Source organism: Saccopteryx bilineata, chromosome 1, assembly GCF_036850765.1.
Source record: "Saccopteryx bilineata isolate mSacBil1 chromosome 1, mSacBil1_pri_phased_curated, whole genome shotgun sequence".
NCBI classification, from domain to species: Eukaryota; Metazoa; Chordata; class Mammalia; order Chiroptera; family Emballonuridae; genus Saccopteryx; species Saccopteryx bilineata.
The window spans coordinates 160,287,611-160,303,697 of NC_089490.1; the positions used below are offsets into that span (position 1 = coordinate 160,287,611).

Sequence of the window (16,087 nt, forward strand, 5' to 3'; positions counted from 1 at the left end):
GTCTATCAGACAAAGGCCGAGTGAGTCACTGACACAGGCGACAGCTTTGTGCAGGGCCACCAGCGAGTCATGACCTTGTGCAAGCAGTGCACAGGCCAACCATGTCCTTCGCTGGTGCTGGGCCGTGCCTGCGACCACAGGTAGGCCCTGCAGGTGATCTCAGAGGAGGCCTGCTCACCTTCCCACTCAGAGGGAACCCGCGCTGGGCTACGGCTAGGTGCTGTGACTCACGGCTGTTGAACTCAAGAGCAACTTGGTCCAACCCCTAACACCAGGTTCCACAGCCTGCCGGGAGGAGACCCAGTCCAACGGCGTCCACAGCCAACATCTTCCTCTTCCCCAACACCCTACGATAGAACCTTCCAGGGTCAACCCACCTGCGTAGCAATGAAAAGTCCTCTCTGCTCCCTGGGTGGGGGACTCTGGCATGGGGCCATTTCTATAAAGAAGGCAGGTGGTGGAGCCATGTCCTGAGAGCTGGGACATTCCTACTCCCAAGAAGTGGCCTGTCCCCACCACTCCACCCTTAGCCCACAAGATCCAATTACCTTGGGTCTAAGGCCACCAGAAAGTCTATGTTGGTTCTTGGCTCCTGTAAGAAATCTCAACTTAGGGGGATAAGACTGTTCATAGAACCAACTAGGCCTTCCTGGTTCTTAAGTCCAAATGGCAAAGAGCTCTGGGGCTGGGGAGGTGGGCCAGGGACCTGTGGCTGCCCCAAAATCCCTGTCGAAGGCTCCATCTTGAAAAGCCTCACCGCCACCACTCAGAACCAGGCCACCCGCCACCTATGGAACAGTCTAGAACGAGCCCAAACACTGCTATGTCAGGGTGGGGGTGGGAAAAGCAGCAAGGCTGACCTCAGACAGGCAAGAAATCACCTGATTTTATTTAGAAGTGGCTGGTCATATGGTGGAAAGGCATATATGGTACAAAATTACAGAGGTTTAGTTCATTATACAGTATAAACCATCAAGTCTTTACAACAAATTACAGTGTCTTTGGATTTTTTTAAACTCTCATTTTATGTGTAGCAAATCGATGTACTCCTCCAATCACATCACTTCTTTATATCTGAACCCCTTGTATTTACAGAACTCTACACACAGAGGTGTCCCAAGACTCCCAACAGTGTCAGCAGTCCAGCAGAAGGTACGATGGATCCTCGGAGAGGAAGATGCATGTGGGACAATCGAGTCAGTGTCTTGGGCATAAAACAGAGGCGGTATTCCCAGTCCCCAAAGTAAGGCACGACAGATAGGCGGCCGCCGTCTCAAGCACTGCCCATCCGAGGCAGCCCTGGGAGCTAAGGGCACCGTGAAATATGGCCACAGGCAGGCCTCGGGTTAGGAAAAAAAATACCATGGACTTCTTGTCAGTTTCTCATACAGGGAAGGTTAAGGTGGGAGGAGGAAGTGTAAGGGAGTAAGGGGGCATCTAAACAGCCTCTACGCCCTTCTGACTCTTCAGTGGCTCAGCTCACAGCTCCCTCTTCCAGTGGACACACAGGCCCTTCCTGGCTGGCCCCTGTCAGTCACACCACTGGCTGCTTTCCTGCCCTCCACTCCCTCTGGCTAGGCTGGGCATCAGGCCAGTCACCCGCCCCTCCGCTGCCCCGGTCCCCTGGGGGTGGGAACTGGCAGTACAGAGCGGGAAGCAGTGGCCAGAAGGTCCCCACCCAGTTTCTGCCTGGGCACGTTCGCACCGACAACAGCCATCCTCCCCAGTCACACGATCTCCCAGAGCCAGGGCCTGCTAGGAACCGTACCACGAATCTTAATGCTGACACTTATTTAAAATTAGGTCTGTTTATTAGTAAAGTGAGAAAGATGATGGGTGAAATGGAGCCCCCTCAGGCTCTGGGCCTCATGCTGCTCGCAAATCCACACCTTCAGCCCAGTGCCTGCTGGGTCGGGTACCTGGGCACGGGGCACCAGTGTGCCAGTTACAAGTTAACATTGGTCTGTGCCGAGATGCAGGAGTGCAAATGCAGACTGGGGCAGGGCAGCTTTCATTCAAACAAACCACCAAGGAGGAGGGGGCCCTGAACCCCCAGGAGGACGGGGCTGTGACACAGCTACAGCGCCAGTGTCCTAGGGTGTGCCCGGCGTGAGCCACCAACACCTGGCTCTGAAGGGATGTCCAGGTTGCAGAGCAAGTAACATGGGGGGAAACCAGGACCACAACCCTGCCCCCTGCCACAACTCAGCACGCTCCCAAGCCCCAGCAGGGCAGCCAAGCTGACCGTGATGGGGATGCCGGGCAACCATCGCGCTGCCTTGCCTGCACAGTAACAGTTTGCCCCGGGCACCAATGGGACAAATATCTCCTCCCTTACACGCTTGTTCTAAGACAACCCAGCTGAACGCTGTGAACCAAGCCATCTGCCCAGCCAGGTCCAGGCAGCTGCTCAGAGTCTGGGAGCCTCATCCCGCGCAGGGCGATGGGATCCTGCAGGCCCCAAGGAGAGGCTGCTTCCTGGGAAGGTCCCCATCAGGGCCAGCCAGGCCTACGGGGAAAATCTCAGGCAGAAAACTGAGCTTGGGGGAAGAGAAGGTGCTCCGGAAACCTCAGATAACATAGCTGATCCAACTTCAATCACTCAAGACTCTTCCATTGTTCTGAGCTTCAGCTAGTAACACATTCAAGTCAATAATTCCATTACAGTCTATCCCATTTAAATTAGAAGGGTAGAGAGAGAGTACGACACCCCTCATCCCCCACAGACCTGCCCAAGACGGTTCTGGAAGGTTGTTGCCACCATATTACAGAGCAGATGGGCTCCTCTAAGTACTTGGCCAAGTCAGTAAGGATCATAAGCCCCCAGCCGCCTTCCATCCCTAGTGCCCTCCCTCTAGCGAGCCTGGCGCGCAGCATTCTGCACAGCCGGTCAGAGAGGCTGTGCGGACAAGGGCCGCTCTGCCCAGAGCAGCGGGCCGGGAGGCCATGCTGGGACCTCCGCACTGGCCCCCACCGACAGCGACGCAGAGAAAACCCTGTAACTGAAAACGGCCTTCCAAGGACTGAGCTGGAGGTTAAGTAGGAAGGCAGAGCACTGCCCTCGGGGACACAAGCCCGCGGGCGCTCCCGCAGTGCCAGGTGCAGGCAGGAAAGGGACACGGGGCCTGTCTCGGAGGGCGAGCCCCACGGACCTGGGCGCCAGGCGGCCCGCGTCGCCCTGCGGGCAGGAAACGGGAGTTTCCTGGCCTCCCTTGCGGAGGGCGGACCACCAGCCCTGAGTGCCCGCCTGTCTGTTCGCTGGGACTAGAAAACAGAAAGACACCTACCTCCCAGGCCGGCAGTGACATGCGGACATGGACAAAAGGCTGAAAGCCGCTGACGGCCCAGGACCCTGCCAGGGAGATGGAGCTCGGGGAAAGCCGGACTGGGCATGCGCTGGGGGCCGGGGCAGCAGATCCTCGTTAAGAAAGCAGTGGGTTCAATTATAACACCTGGGTGTGGGCAGTGAGCTCCCTGTGCTGGGACAGGGCGGGCCGAGGCCCAGGTCATTAAGGAGGGACCAGCAGTCTGTTTTGTCGGGAAAAGGGAAGAACCAGGCTGGAGTCAGAAGCTGGACCTTCCCTGGTTTCAGGCTGCTCCCTGTGAGACCCCTCCCAGCTCGAGAACTAGGACTATGTACCAATACTGAGAGAGCTAAGCGAGACCATGCTCGTGACCTCCTGACCCTGTCCCTCTTTTGTTAAACAGGGGAGAGGTGATGTGTGGCCGCTCGGGGCGGGCTGAGGTCCTTCGAGGGCTGGAGGACCCCAGGTGAGCTGGGCCAGCGCGGCCAGCTGGGAGCGATTCCGTTCCATTAAGGCAGCTCCACCTGGCCGACCGCCGACGTTAGGAGACAGACCTAGGTCAGGCCGGGCGTCCCCAAGAGGAATCACTAAGTGCTAATCAACCCTCAGCCCTTGCCCCCCCCCCACTCTGAGCATGCGCAGTCATGCCCCATGGGCATTCCCGTAGGGTCTGAGCATGCGCAGCAATGCCCCGGGGTGTTTGGAGCAGCCCACCAGGGGCAGGGTACTTGGCCTGCGTCTCAGGAGGGGCTTCAAATCTCCAGAGAAGCAAATATTGAAGAAGAAAAAAAAAGCTTGCTGGATATTGTTTCCAAAGAGTCTAAATATGGGAACTAAAACCACGCACACCCCGACTAGGAGGGAGGGGGCGGATGTTCAGCACCAGGTCACGAGCTCCTGCCTCAGGAAAGACAGGAGCTCCAACTCTCCCCCGGGCCCACCCCTCCCCCGTCTGCAAGGCATCTACCCTCTTCTGGCTTCCAGATGCCTTCCAAGTGAGCCCAGCAGGGCTCTGGGACCAGAGGTGGCCTGCCCAGAGGTCGGCGATGTTGTGGGACGCTTCAGACTGTCCAGGTTAGATCTGGCCTGTGGCTCTGCCAGGGCCCAGCCCCAGGGATGGTGGAGGAGCACTCCCTCCGAAGGCCCTGGTTTGGTCAGGGAGTCCTGCTCTAGAATTTTAAGAAGTTAAATCGGTCTAAGGACCATCCCAGAAACCAGAATTGCACAAAATATTGGGATGCCTCTAACGTCATTGAATGCAAAAGCACAACATAATTCTCCCAGTTTTCGAAGTTATCTTAGAGTAAGGCCACTTGTGTATTTTTATTAAAGGAACATGGGGAGGGGGTCGTCCTATGCCCCTTTGGGGACCCCTGTCTGAGGCAGATGGCTGGCAGCTCCAAGGGACCACAGAGGCTTGGACGGTGCAAGGCAGGCCCTGGGCACTTGCACCTGGGTAGACGATTGTGACTCGCGAATAATTTCGGATTTTGAAAAATAAATATAAATAAATATATTCCAAACACTCTGTTAAGGGAATAAACAGCAAGGAGAAAAAACTTCCCAGGTATAAGATGCTAAAACACACGCAGAGCAAACTCGAAGAAACCCTGTGCGAAGGACACGGTAAGTGGGGGGGCAGGCCCAGTGGTCCTCCCTGGGTCAGACAGGACCTGGGCCAGAGGTGCCAGGAGGCCAAGCACAGGCACTTATGGTGGTAGTTGATGTGGGAGCTTGGGAATGGGGTTGGGGGAGTACAAGGAGCCTGAGGAGCCAGCCAGCATTTGGGGGCTGGGCACCAGCCCTGGACACAAAGGGAGGATGCCCTGCTCTGCGAGGAGGAAAGGCACTGGTTAGGATTATTCTTTAAATTTAGAGGTTAATAGGGTTTCCAGAAGAGAAAAGGAGCAAGAACAGCCCCAGGTGGGAGGAGCCCCATGACCAGGGGACGGAGATGCGGGGCCCTGTACCTGGTCTCCCTCCCCACCGGTCAGGACCACTCTGGGCTCCCGGGGCCTTCACCCAGGCCCTGAGGACGGGCCTGCCCTTCATTCTCTGGGTAGAGAGGAAGAGGTGACGCTTCCAGAGTTTTGGGAGAAACGGAGTCACCAGCTCTGCGTCGTACAAAAAGCCTTCACTGCCTGCTACCACGGGGAAGGGGTTTGAGTTGATGTGACTACTCAGCTCCAACTCCGCCCCAGTGCTGTGCTGCCCGTTGTCAGAGTCCGCCCAGGAGGGTGCTGGCTCAGCTGGCCCAGGACTTCCGGTCCTCGGGGTTCTTGGGGCTCCTGTCCATCCGCAGAGCTGAGGTGCTCTCGGCCTTGGCCAGAGCTGCTGTCAGGGAGGCCAGGTTGGTGGCAGAGCCGGAGAGGGTGCTGGTCCTGCGGGGCTCGGGGGCGCCCTGCAGCCTGAGCCCCGCGCTGCGTCGCCGGCCCGCCCCCGCCACCCTGCGCACTCGGCCCGGCCTCACCAGCAGCCCGTAGCCGGGGTTGCACTTGAAGTACTGCTTCCCTCCGATGGAACCGTCGTTCTTACCTGAGGGGAGAGTTAAGGAAGAGGCTGAGGTGGCTCATGGCGGCTCACAGCCCCCACAGCCCCTCCCTGCAGGACCCTATGTGCCAGATGCCCGCCTGTGTGCTCACCATGTAACAACTGAGGCCAGGGGCCCATCTCCTGGGCACACATTGGTCACTACGGACAAGCACCGTTGAAGCCTCAGGCTGAGGCTGATATGCTAGTCCTGCCATTTCTCAAGCCACCAAAACAGAGCTGGTCCTCACCCCCACCCCACTCCAGGACACAGATTATTTTCAATCTAGATGGTCAAACTGTAAATTTAGCATGGAGGTTTTGGTAGAATGATAATTTTTCCTAAACCCATTAGATGGTAGCCGGCAAATTCCCAAATTATAGCTTGTCAGATGTCATGTTTGACGTGTCAAAATGGAGCTAAGCTTCCCTTGTGAAGTGAGTGGAAATAGGTTTAGGGTGAAGAATGAGAACTCAGCACCTGGGGGAGGGGCACACCTGACCACTAAATGTCAACACCCCCCAGTGATGGGTTGGTGGGGAGCAGGATCTTTGTTGCAAAAACAGTCATGAATTTCCTATCCTCATAGTCTAGCCTGCCCTCTCTTTACCCCACTCCAGACAGGCCTACTCCCACTCAACGCTCAGGGTATCCCTGTTCCCTCCCACTCCCGGGCCATGTCACCACTGGGCTGCTGGGTCACACTCTCACCTCCCATCTCACTGGACCCTTCCAGTCTCACTTTTGCAGGGCCGGGGGCTGTGCCCTCTCCCTGGGGGCTCCCTGGCCCTGGTCTGAACACCCGTCAACACTGATGCCTCTTAGCTGTGTCTCCAGTCCAAGAGCAGCCGCTCTGACATCTCATCTCCACTGGAACATCCAACCTGCACCTCCAACTCCACCTCCCCAACAGAACCCGGTTCCTCCAGCCTGCGCACCTCCAACTCCACCTTCCCAACAGAACCCGGTTCCTCCAGCCTGCGCACCTCCAACTCCACCTCCCCAACAGAACCCGGTTCCTCCAGCCTGCGCCCTGCCTGCTCTCTCAGGCTCTCCCATGGGGTCATGACAGGCTCCCCTGTCACACTGCCCCTGACCTGGCCTCTTCTCACCACGCATCTGGCCTGTACATCTGCACAGCCTTCTACCTGGCCTTCCTTCCTGGTCCCACTCTTCATCCCAAGTCTTTTCTCCTAAGAGAGTCGTCTTTTTAACCGCTCCAGGCCCTCGGCCAGTCGGGTCCCTGTGCAGAGTTTGTGCCCAAGGGGCACCGTCAGCCCGCTGCGCTCCAGCCCACCTCATCCTTTACATCACTCCCACCCTCCTGTCCCTCAGTGTTACTGAAATAGTCCCACGCCCACCATCCTCTCTCAGCTTAGCCTACTTTATTTTCTCCACAGCACTTGCATGAAGTATTATTTATTTGTTTATATGCTCATTGTCTCCCCTCTAAAATAAAAGTCCAGTGAAACCAGGGACTTGGTTTTGCTCAGGAAGGTGTCTTCAGAATTCAGGACAGTGACTGAAACATGGTAGGTCACAATATTTACTTGGTGAATGAATTCATCTATTTGCTTATCTCCCTTTAGTTTTTTCTTAATTAAAAAAAATTTTAATTGATTTTTAGAGAGAAAGGGAGAAAGAGAGAGAAACACTGACTTGTTGTTTCACTTATTTATGCATTCATTGGTTGATTCTTATATGTGCTCTGACCTGGGATCAAACCCGTAACCTTAGCCAGGGACCTCATTTAATTATTTTTTTAAGCGAGAGAGGCAGACAGACAGGAAAGGAGAGAGATGAGAACCATCATCTTGTAGTTGTGGCACCTTAGTTGTTCATTGATTGCTTTCTTATATGTGCCTTGACTGGGGGGGGGGCTCCAACTGAGCCAGTGACCCCTTGCTCAAGCCAGCGACCTCAGGGTTTCGAGCCTGGGTCCTCAGCATCCCTGGTCAACACTCTATCCACTGTGCTACCACCTGGTCAGGCAACTAATTCTTAAGTTTCATTGCAAATACAAACTTCTTTCCCAATTCACCTTTGCATTTTGGCAGAAATGAAGTTTAAAAACTTCCAGCCTGTGCTACAGTAATTTTCTAGAACCACTTCCAATTTATGATATTTTTTGCCAAAATTATTTTTATAAAGACAGTCAGTGACTTCACAGCTGAGCTGAGGGGCCCAGAGTCAAAGAGTCCATGTGGGACAGCCTTGGTGTCACAGAGCACGCCAGCCCAGCTCCCCCTCTGTTCCCACCCAGCACAGCCCCTCAGCCTTTTCTCATTCCTCCTCCCTGCACCAACAGCACCCCCCCAGAGTGCACATTGGCCCCCTGGAAAGCCATCTCCTCTGCTCCCAGCCCTCCCCCAGTGGGGGGGCTGCCGGACCCACATATACAACGAGGGAGGGGGTGTCACTCTGAGTCCTCAGAATGTTAAACACAGAGGTAACTCCTGGGATCTACTCAAGAGAAGTAAAAATGTGTGTCCATACAAAAACTTACACACAAATATTCCCAGAAGCCTTATTCACAAAAGCCAAAGAGTGGAAATGACCCAAATGTCTGTCAGCTGACAAATGGATGAACAGCATGCAAGCCATCCATACAATGGGATGTTATTTGGCCACAAAAAGGAGTAACATGCTATAACAACAGGCTACAACTGGATAAACCTTGTAAGCATTACGTTCAGTGAAATAAACCAGACACAAAAGCCCCCATTTTATAGGGTTCTGCTTACGTTAAAGTATAGACTTAAACATTTCATATTTGACAAAAAGTAGATCAGAGGTTACCTGGGGTCTGAGGAGGGGAAAGGTCTTGCTAATGGACATGTGGTTTCCTTTGGGTGTGATGAGCCTGTTCTAAAATCAGATGACAGACACGGGTGCACAACTCATAAAGATACTAAGACCGCTGAACTGTACACTGTACAGGTGGAGATTATGGTGTGGAAGTTGTCGCATGATAAGGATATTTTAATAAAACACCTGAAGAATAAATTACTTCCATAAAGCCTGCCCTTGGCTTTTCTGAAAATGATGATCTATTCACTCTAAGCTGTGCCATTCTAGAATGAGTCTTCAGAGATTGGCCAGCCTGTGATGGATCTTAGATCGCCTTGTCATCTGCTCCCAACTTGTGGGCCAAGGAGCCCTGGGATGCCTTAGGGACGGCTGAGCATCTTCAGAGGCCCAGTGAAACCTGAGCCAACAAAGCAGATAGAGCTGCTATCATAGTTCCAATGCAAATGCTTCTGTGACTAAAAAAAGAATGGCATTTAAATTCATTACCAAATTTATAGTAGCTTTCAATTAATGTCTTAGGTTTCTGAGAAACTTCTGGAGAAAACCTGACTCTTAAAATGCTTTGGAAAACTTCATCTAAAATTCCTCATTTTGAAAAGTGGTGACTCCAGAGTCCCAGAGGTGAGATGATGTGCCTGGGGCACACCGCGAGCCTCTGGCGCAGGCGCAGTGGCCCCTCCCGCTAGACCGCGTTAGCCCGTCCAGTTGCCTCCGTGCCAGGGACCTGTCCTAAACGAGCAGCACTCACCTGAAGGTAAGTCCAGCTCCACTCCTACCCATGTCCCCTCCTGAAAGTCGGTGGGCCCAATGTATCTCACAATGCCCATTTTGTTGGCACCCACGGTGACATATTCCCCTTCTCTGAGCCACTCTGGGACTTCACTGGCTTCTTCAGAATCAGAAGAAACTTCCAGCTTCTCCAGGGTCTGTCCTCCAGAGCTGCTGTCGCTGGGCCCTCCCAAAGCCAGCAGGTCCCCCTCGGGACCCGAGGGGCAACCAGAGTCCCCACCAAGCATGCGCGTGAATGACTTCAGCTCCGAAGTTCGCACTTTTCGGATTCTGAATGGGGATGCTGGAGAAGGCGACTGAGACAGGAGGTCAGGAGGCAGCTGTGGTTTGGAGACATCTGGTTCTAAGCTGGTGGCTGGCTTGGCCTGGTCCTTAGGTCTCCCCAGTGGCTTGGTGGCAGGGGAACTGTCCCCTCTGCTCTGCGGGCCAGGTGACTCCTGGGGTGCAGAAGTGGGATGACCAGTTAGCGAAGTGCCTGCTTCTTCCTTCTGCTTCTCTGAGGAAACCACTCCGTTGGCCTGGGCCACTCTGGCACTGTCACCACCACTCTGCTGAGTCTGCCCTGCTGGGACAGGTAGTGACAGAAGGCTGCTCTGATCCTCCAGTGAGGCAGGGAGAGTGCTGTCTGTGCCTCGAGCAGCAGAGGGAGACAGGGGCTGGGTCTCAGGGCTGGCCAGGCAGGGGACAGCAGGGGGCGAGCTGGGCGTCTGCCCACCAGCCTGGGCCACAGCCTCCAGGCCCAGGGCAAAGGCATCAGACAACGTGGCGGTGGAGACACTGTGTGAGAAGTAGCCGCTGGAGGCCTCGCTCATGGGGCTGGGTGGCCCGTCCTGCACTTCAGGCCCCTGGGTGTTGATGGCCATGCTCTGCGGCGAAAGCACTTGAGTTGGTCTACTGTAGGTCTTCACCACTGGGGCAGTCTGCAAAGTCACATCAGAGGCCACACTGGCCCCCAAGCTCTCTCGGTGAGCCTGAAGAGGGAAAAGGGAAGTGAAACTGGTTAGAATTCAAGGTTAGGCGTGTACTTCCAAAAGGGCTGAGACAGAGGCCGTGCTGTTGGTTGAAACGTCACAACTCAGTGGTGAGAAGAACACTGCTGAGCAGGAGGGCAGTTCTGGCTCCAGTGTTGGCTCTGCCACTTACTGCCATGTGACCAGCTTTTCCTGTGCTCAACCCTGAGGGCCCTGTGCCTCTGCACGCCCTGGGGCCTGCCCGACGCTGGGATTCAAACAGTTTAACAACCGTTTCTCTGCCCTAATGACCATTTTAAGTATAAAAAACTGATATATCAAAAGGTAGTTTATTACTTCATGCACTTAATACTTAAATAAAAACAATAAAAGAGGTACACAAAACTAGATTATGTTAAAAGTTTTAAAATATTAATGAAAAAATATTAATACCTGACAAAAAACAATAAAACTGTTAAGATATTTCCATATTGCTTCTTGATTGGCGTCCTCACTTGCAATTTTTTTCACCTATGGACGGAATGAACATTACTACAGGCACTTGGAATACACTGTTGGAGATGAACATTAAAAAAGAGTAAGGAATGTAAGTTTGTGATTTCCACACTGGGCCGCTGCCCAGGCGCCCACCTTAGAGAGAACCCTGATTACAAGTGCCGTTTTAACATCTGGTTCACCGAACTCAGCAAAAAATTAGATATCGGTTCTGCTGAACCAGTATAAACTGGCTGAATCCCAGCACTGGGCCTGCCCCTTCCATCTCCTTACCTTCTGTGTAGAGAGTCTAAGAGATGCCTGGATCCTGTGATTTATACAAGAAATATATATTTGGTCTTCACCCCCATTACTGGCATAGAGCCTTTTCTAATACCCTTGGAATTTTCTAAGTAGTAAGAGCAATAAAGGTGTCTTGACATTCAAAACAAACCCCTTCCAACAACTCCTTGCATTTATGTTAATAGAGTGACTTTTAGAAATCCCCTAAGGATGGGGGATGGATGCCAGGAGAACCAGCCATGCTTAGAGGGTTGTTCAGTCCCACCCTGATTTCTGGGCAGCGGGAAGGGGATAGAGACTGAATCAATTGCTAATCACCAATGGCCCATGCTTTAATCAACCATTCCTACATAATGGAAACTCCATAAAAAAGCCAAAAGGACAGGTTCCGGAGAGTTTCTAGGGTGGTGAACACATGAGGTCTGAGGGGAGACAGGCCGCTTCACAGCCCCTCCCCATACCTTGTCCTGCACCTCTCTTCCATCTGTCTATTTCTGAGTTATATCCTTTTATAATAAACCGGTGATCTAGTCAGTAACATGTTTCCCTGAGTTCGGTGGACCACCCTAGCAAATCAATCAAACCCAAGGAGGGGCCATTGGAACCTCTGGTTTATAGCTAGATAGTCAGAAGTATAGGTGACAACTGCACCTGGTGTCTGAATGGAAGGCAGTCTGGTGGGACTGACACTTAACCTGTAGGCTCTGACACTCTCTGGTAGACAGTGTTGTCAGAATGGAGCTCAATTCTTGGACACCCAGTTGGTGGTGTGGGAACAACTCATATGTGGCTGCCCCTAGGGTCGGTGTGGCACAAGGCAGAGCATGGCACACGGTAGGCGCACACTAAAATCTCCATCCCTTCACCCCCAAGCCTTCCCCACCTCCCTGAACTCAAGCTCCCTTGGGAGTAAACCCCTTAAACCCCCTGCCCATACAGACTTCCCAAGGACACTGTGAGAATCACAAGGCCAGAAGAACACTCTTCTGAAAAACTGATATGATGCTCTCCCCAGAGGACTGGGAAGTGCTTCAGCACAGCTACCTAGCTGAGGCTCAAAGAAACAGCTGGAGGCCTACTCCCGAGGAGGACAGAGGCTGCTGCAGGCTGGGCCCTTGCTGGGAGAGGCCATCCCTCAGGCTGCTGCCTGGTCAGGAGGTCCTTGACCTGGAGACACAGGCCCAGCAGCAGCCAGCCCCCAGGGGCACAGCTGAGGCCAGGGCCGCTCACATCACTGCATCTGAGTCACACTAGCAGGGACGCACACAAAGCCCCATCTCATGGGGAATGACAACAGCCACTGCTCATTCTGTTTCTGAGGTGCTCATGAGGTAAGAAATCGTTTGAAAAAGGTGGCAGATTATCTTTCTATTACCAATTCACAATGACGGGGGCGGGGGGAGCTGGCAGGGATGGGGAATGGGGTTGGGGTGGTGGAGAGGGTGCTGTTCAGGAAAAGAAATATGCTTTCCAATATTTACGGAAAGGTTATTTATATTACAAGAATGGCCATTTTCCATTTGAAATACAGGATTTATTTGAACTGGGAAACAGCTGAGATCTATAAGTCTCTTACAGTTACTTGGCTTAACTCAGCAGTTTGATAAATCATGCATTTTCACGTGAACTGTCATTTATATTCCTGTCTCCAGGGACCCTCCCTGCCCCACAAGGCACACTTTCAGAGTATGGAATTAACGGCACCTCCTGAGATTAACAGCCCATTTTTGTGATGGATCTCTGGGCTGCAAAATTTACTAAATTCAATAGATCAATAACTGTCACCAGCATAAATACTCTAAAAGATTAGGCAATCCTTCAATCATTTTTCTTTTGCAACTTATACATGTTTTATTTATTCTTTTCTATTTTATTTTTAATATCCCTGACCAGCCAGGGAAGAGTACACGAACAAGTTACAGGAGTCCTGAGTCTGAACAGTAGCTGTGATCCCGAAGGGGCAGCACTCCCCCTCCCTTTCCTGCTGAGACCCCAACACTGCCAGGCCAACAGCTGTTTGTGAAGGGCCAGCCAGGTGCTGTCTGTCCTGAGGAGGTGACAGTCCAGTGACAGTGCCTTACACTCCCTGCTATTATCCTATCTGCTTCTATACGAGTCCTCTGACGTAAGCCCAAAGGTAGTATCACATTCATTTTACAACACGGCCCAGAGAGGTTAAAGGATTTATGCAGAGCCACCAGGAAGTGAAACACCAGGGGCCAGAGGTCAGATGCACCACCACGACACAGAAGAGACAAAAGTGGCGGGTGGGGAGCATGAGGGCTGCTCTGTCCTGTGAGCCGAAGCGGGCCTCCGACTGCTTCCGCTCTGCACTGCAGGGAGCATGCGCACTTGACCGGAGTGGATATGTGAGTGGAAACCTACCTGCCACCTTTGGGTGACACCCCTAGTATTGACACTTCTAGACACTGCCGCTAAAGCCTGGGCTGCAGACCACCATGACGAGCCCCAGGCTGCACCGAGCAGCAGAGGCCGTCGGTCAGCGCCCTCACCACTAGGAGACGCGCTCTCACTGTGTCCCACCAGCCTGAGGGCCCCAGTGCCACTTCAGCAACACTGCGCGTGGGGTGGGGAGATGCGGTAGTAGCTCCAGCTAACCTCACAAACATGAGTGTAGGGATGGAAAACGGCCTTTTAGAAAGGAGTGAATTCATGGCGGTCTGACTTTTAAATTATTTGGCCTATTTTGCTGTTGTTTTAATAAATAAAATTTCCCCGTGAAGATACAGCATTTCTAAGAGAACGAGTGCACAGTGGGAGAAAATAGTTCTGCTGTTCATAAGATTAGAAGTGCTATTCATCGGTGGGAGATCATAAGAGACCATTTTTTCTCCCCGGGCTTAGCATTAGTCTTTTCACGCTGATATCATGAATCAGAATGAAATGTAAAACTGAGAATTAAGCAAACACTTAGAATAAGGAGATTGTTCTGTTTATAGAAATCGCCTTTCCTGGCAGTGGGCTATTAAAGCAGCAGACTACATTAGCAGTCAAGCACCTAAAAGTTTAGCAATCATATGATTAACAAGTTGAAAATAGCAAAGTGTAACAAGGAAAATACGGAGGGAGAAGACAGTGGCCTATATTATGGCTAATTATCCAAACAGGAATGCTGAAATAAAACCACCGTGGTGTGGACTCAGCAGTCACGGCCCCGGCCCCACTGTATGTGGGGCAGCCCGCCTCACTCACCTCCGCCATCCTGGCCATCCTCAGGTCCGGGGGGGCAGACTGCACCATGATTCGGGGCACCGGCTGAGAAAACAAGTGATAGGTGGGCATGAGGGATCAGGAGGAACAGAAGAGAGATACCAGCGAAGGTTTAAACTGAACAGACTGGAGAGCCTGTCAGCTTTCAGAAAGTTCTAACAAGTCACTGCCATGTTCTGGGCGTCACACTGTACAAAGAAATGGGAGAAATCAGGAGCACGGCAAGCGGCTTATCCCTGCCCCCCAATTAGCAACAGAGGACACAGGCTTATCACAGGAATACATACAGCAGGCTCACACTCTCAGGCTTTTCCCATTCATACAACAGGAACTGCGTCCGCACATACAAGTGCTACACTTTCTGGGAAAAGCTACTGGGACAGGAAAGATCAGGAAAGGCATTAAGCAGAGGTGGAATTCAAACGAAGCCTGATGGCCAGGGAAAACTCATGGTATAAAAGGAGGAGAGGGGTGCAGTCCCAGGAAGGAGGAGTAAGAAAGCCAGTGTGGCTGCAGCATGACTCTGGGCATAAGGCGAGCCGGACAGATCCAGGGAGAGAGGTTTTGGTATGTGGCACTATCCCAACCAGGTAATGTGGTTAGGACCGCCACAGGTGCCTGAATGGAGAAAGCAGGAGGCTGAGGAGAATGATCTGGTGGCGGAAGGCAAACTGAGTGAAGAGATCCTGAAAGACTAATGTAGGCTAATCAACAATAAGACTCCAGCAAGAGTGGGTGTGAGTAACGGGTGTGAGCACCATCACAAGAAAGAACTTCAGTACTAGGGGACCCAGCATTCAAGTAACATTAAAGAAAGAATAAAAACAAATAGGCATCAGGATAAGGAAGAGGGATGTCAGAGGGAGGACAAAGAAGCAGAAATTCATTAAATAGCGGCAGAGTTTACAATGGCAGTGGGACACTGAAGCAGACGTGATTATCACGGAGAAACTAGGAAGCTACTTCTGTGTTTATTCCCTCAATACTCATCTCTCCCCCTCCCCGGTCTCCCTGCCCCAGAGTAGGACTCTGGACCACAGATGGCTCAGGTCGAAGAGGGTCCATGCTCACAGAACAAACAGTCCTACTCCCCCTCTCTCAAAGAGAAGTGAAAATTGGGTGAAACTTGTTTCTGTGCAGTATGAGTGCCTTTGCTTTCGTTGGGTCCATAAGAAAAGCAGCTGGTCACTGACCTAAACTGCTCAGAGACACGGATTCCATGTCTATCCATTTCCCTTCTCTGGGTCTGAATGCTCCAGGCCCTCCGCGCAACGGCTCTGGGTGTTAGTGACTCTTATGTCACACTCTCTGGACAGTGTGCAGACCCTAAGGCTGGACGGCCAAAGTCCTGCTTCTTACAGGGCTGGCTAAACTCTTAATTAAAGAGACCACAGACCACGTGGAATAAAAGGGCCCAGTTAGGGTGGCGGTGACCCGAGGTCACAGCACCAAATCACTGCATTTCTGCAAAGGGAACCATTATAACCAATTAGCACTTAGGGAACTTTTGGGAGAAGGTGGTAGAAGGGATTTACCTACTGAAGGGAAGGGAGCAGTGAGAAGATTGAGAAGAGGTGCAGAGAAGAGGCAGTTAAGTAGGGAATGGTGGGAGATAAGGCTAAACAGACGGGAGGACCTAGGGACAAACAAAGGAATATACAGCTTCCCCTGCA

General features: G+C 52.5%; 1 protein-coding gene across 2 annotated transcripts in view; it reads right to left on the reverse strand.

Moving 5' to 3' along the window:
- Positions 1-875: 875 nt before the first annotated feature.
- Positions 876-16,087, reverse strand: part of KIF13B (kinesin family member 13B) — a 244,088-nt gene continuing 228,876 nt past the window's right edge. For both annotated transcript variants that reach the window (XM_066278635.1, XM_066278644.1), the window contains 3 exons: positions 14,397-14,459; positions 9,395-10,406; positions 876-5,840 (listed from right to left, as the gene is read on the reverse strand). In XM_066278635.1, coding sequence (XP_066134732.1) covers positions 5,551-5,840; positions 9,395-10,406; positions 14,397-14,459 — 1,365 coding nt within the window. In that variant the 3' untranslated portion in view covers positions 876-5,550. The remainder of the gene's footprint in view (positions 5,841-9,394; positions 10,407-14,396; positions 14,460-16,087) is intronic.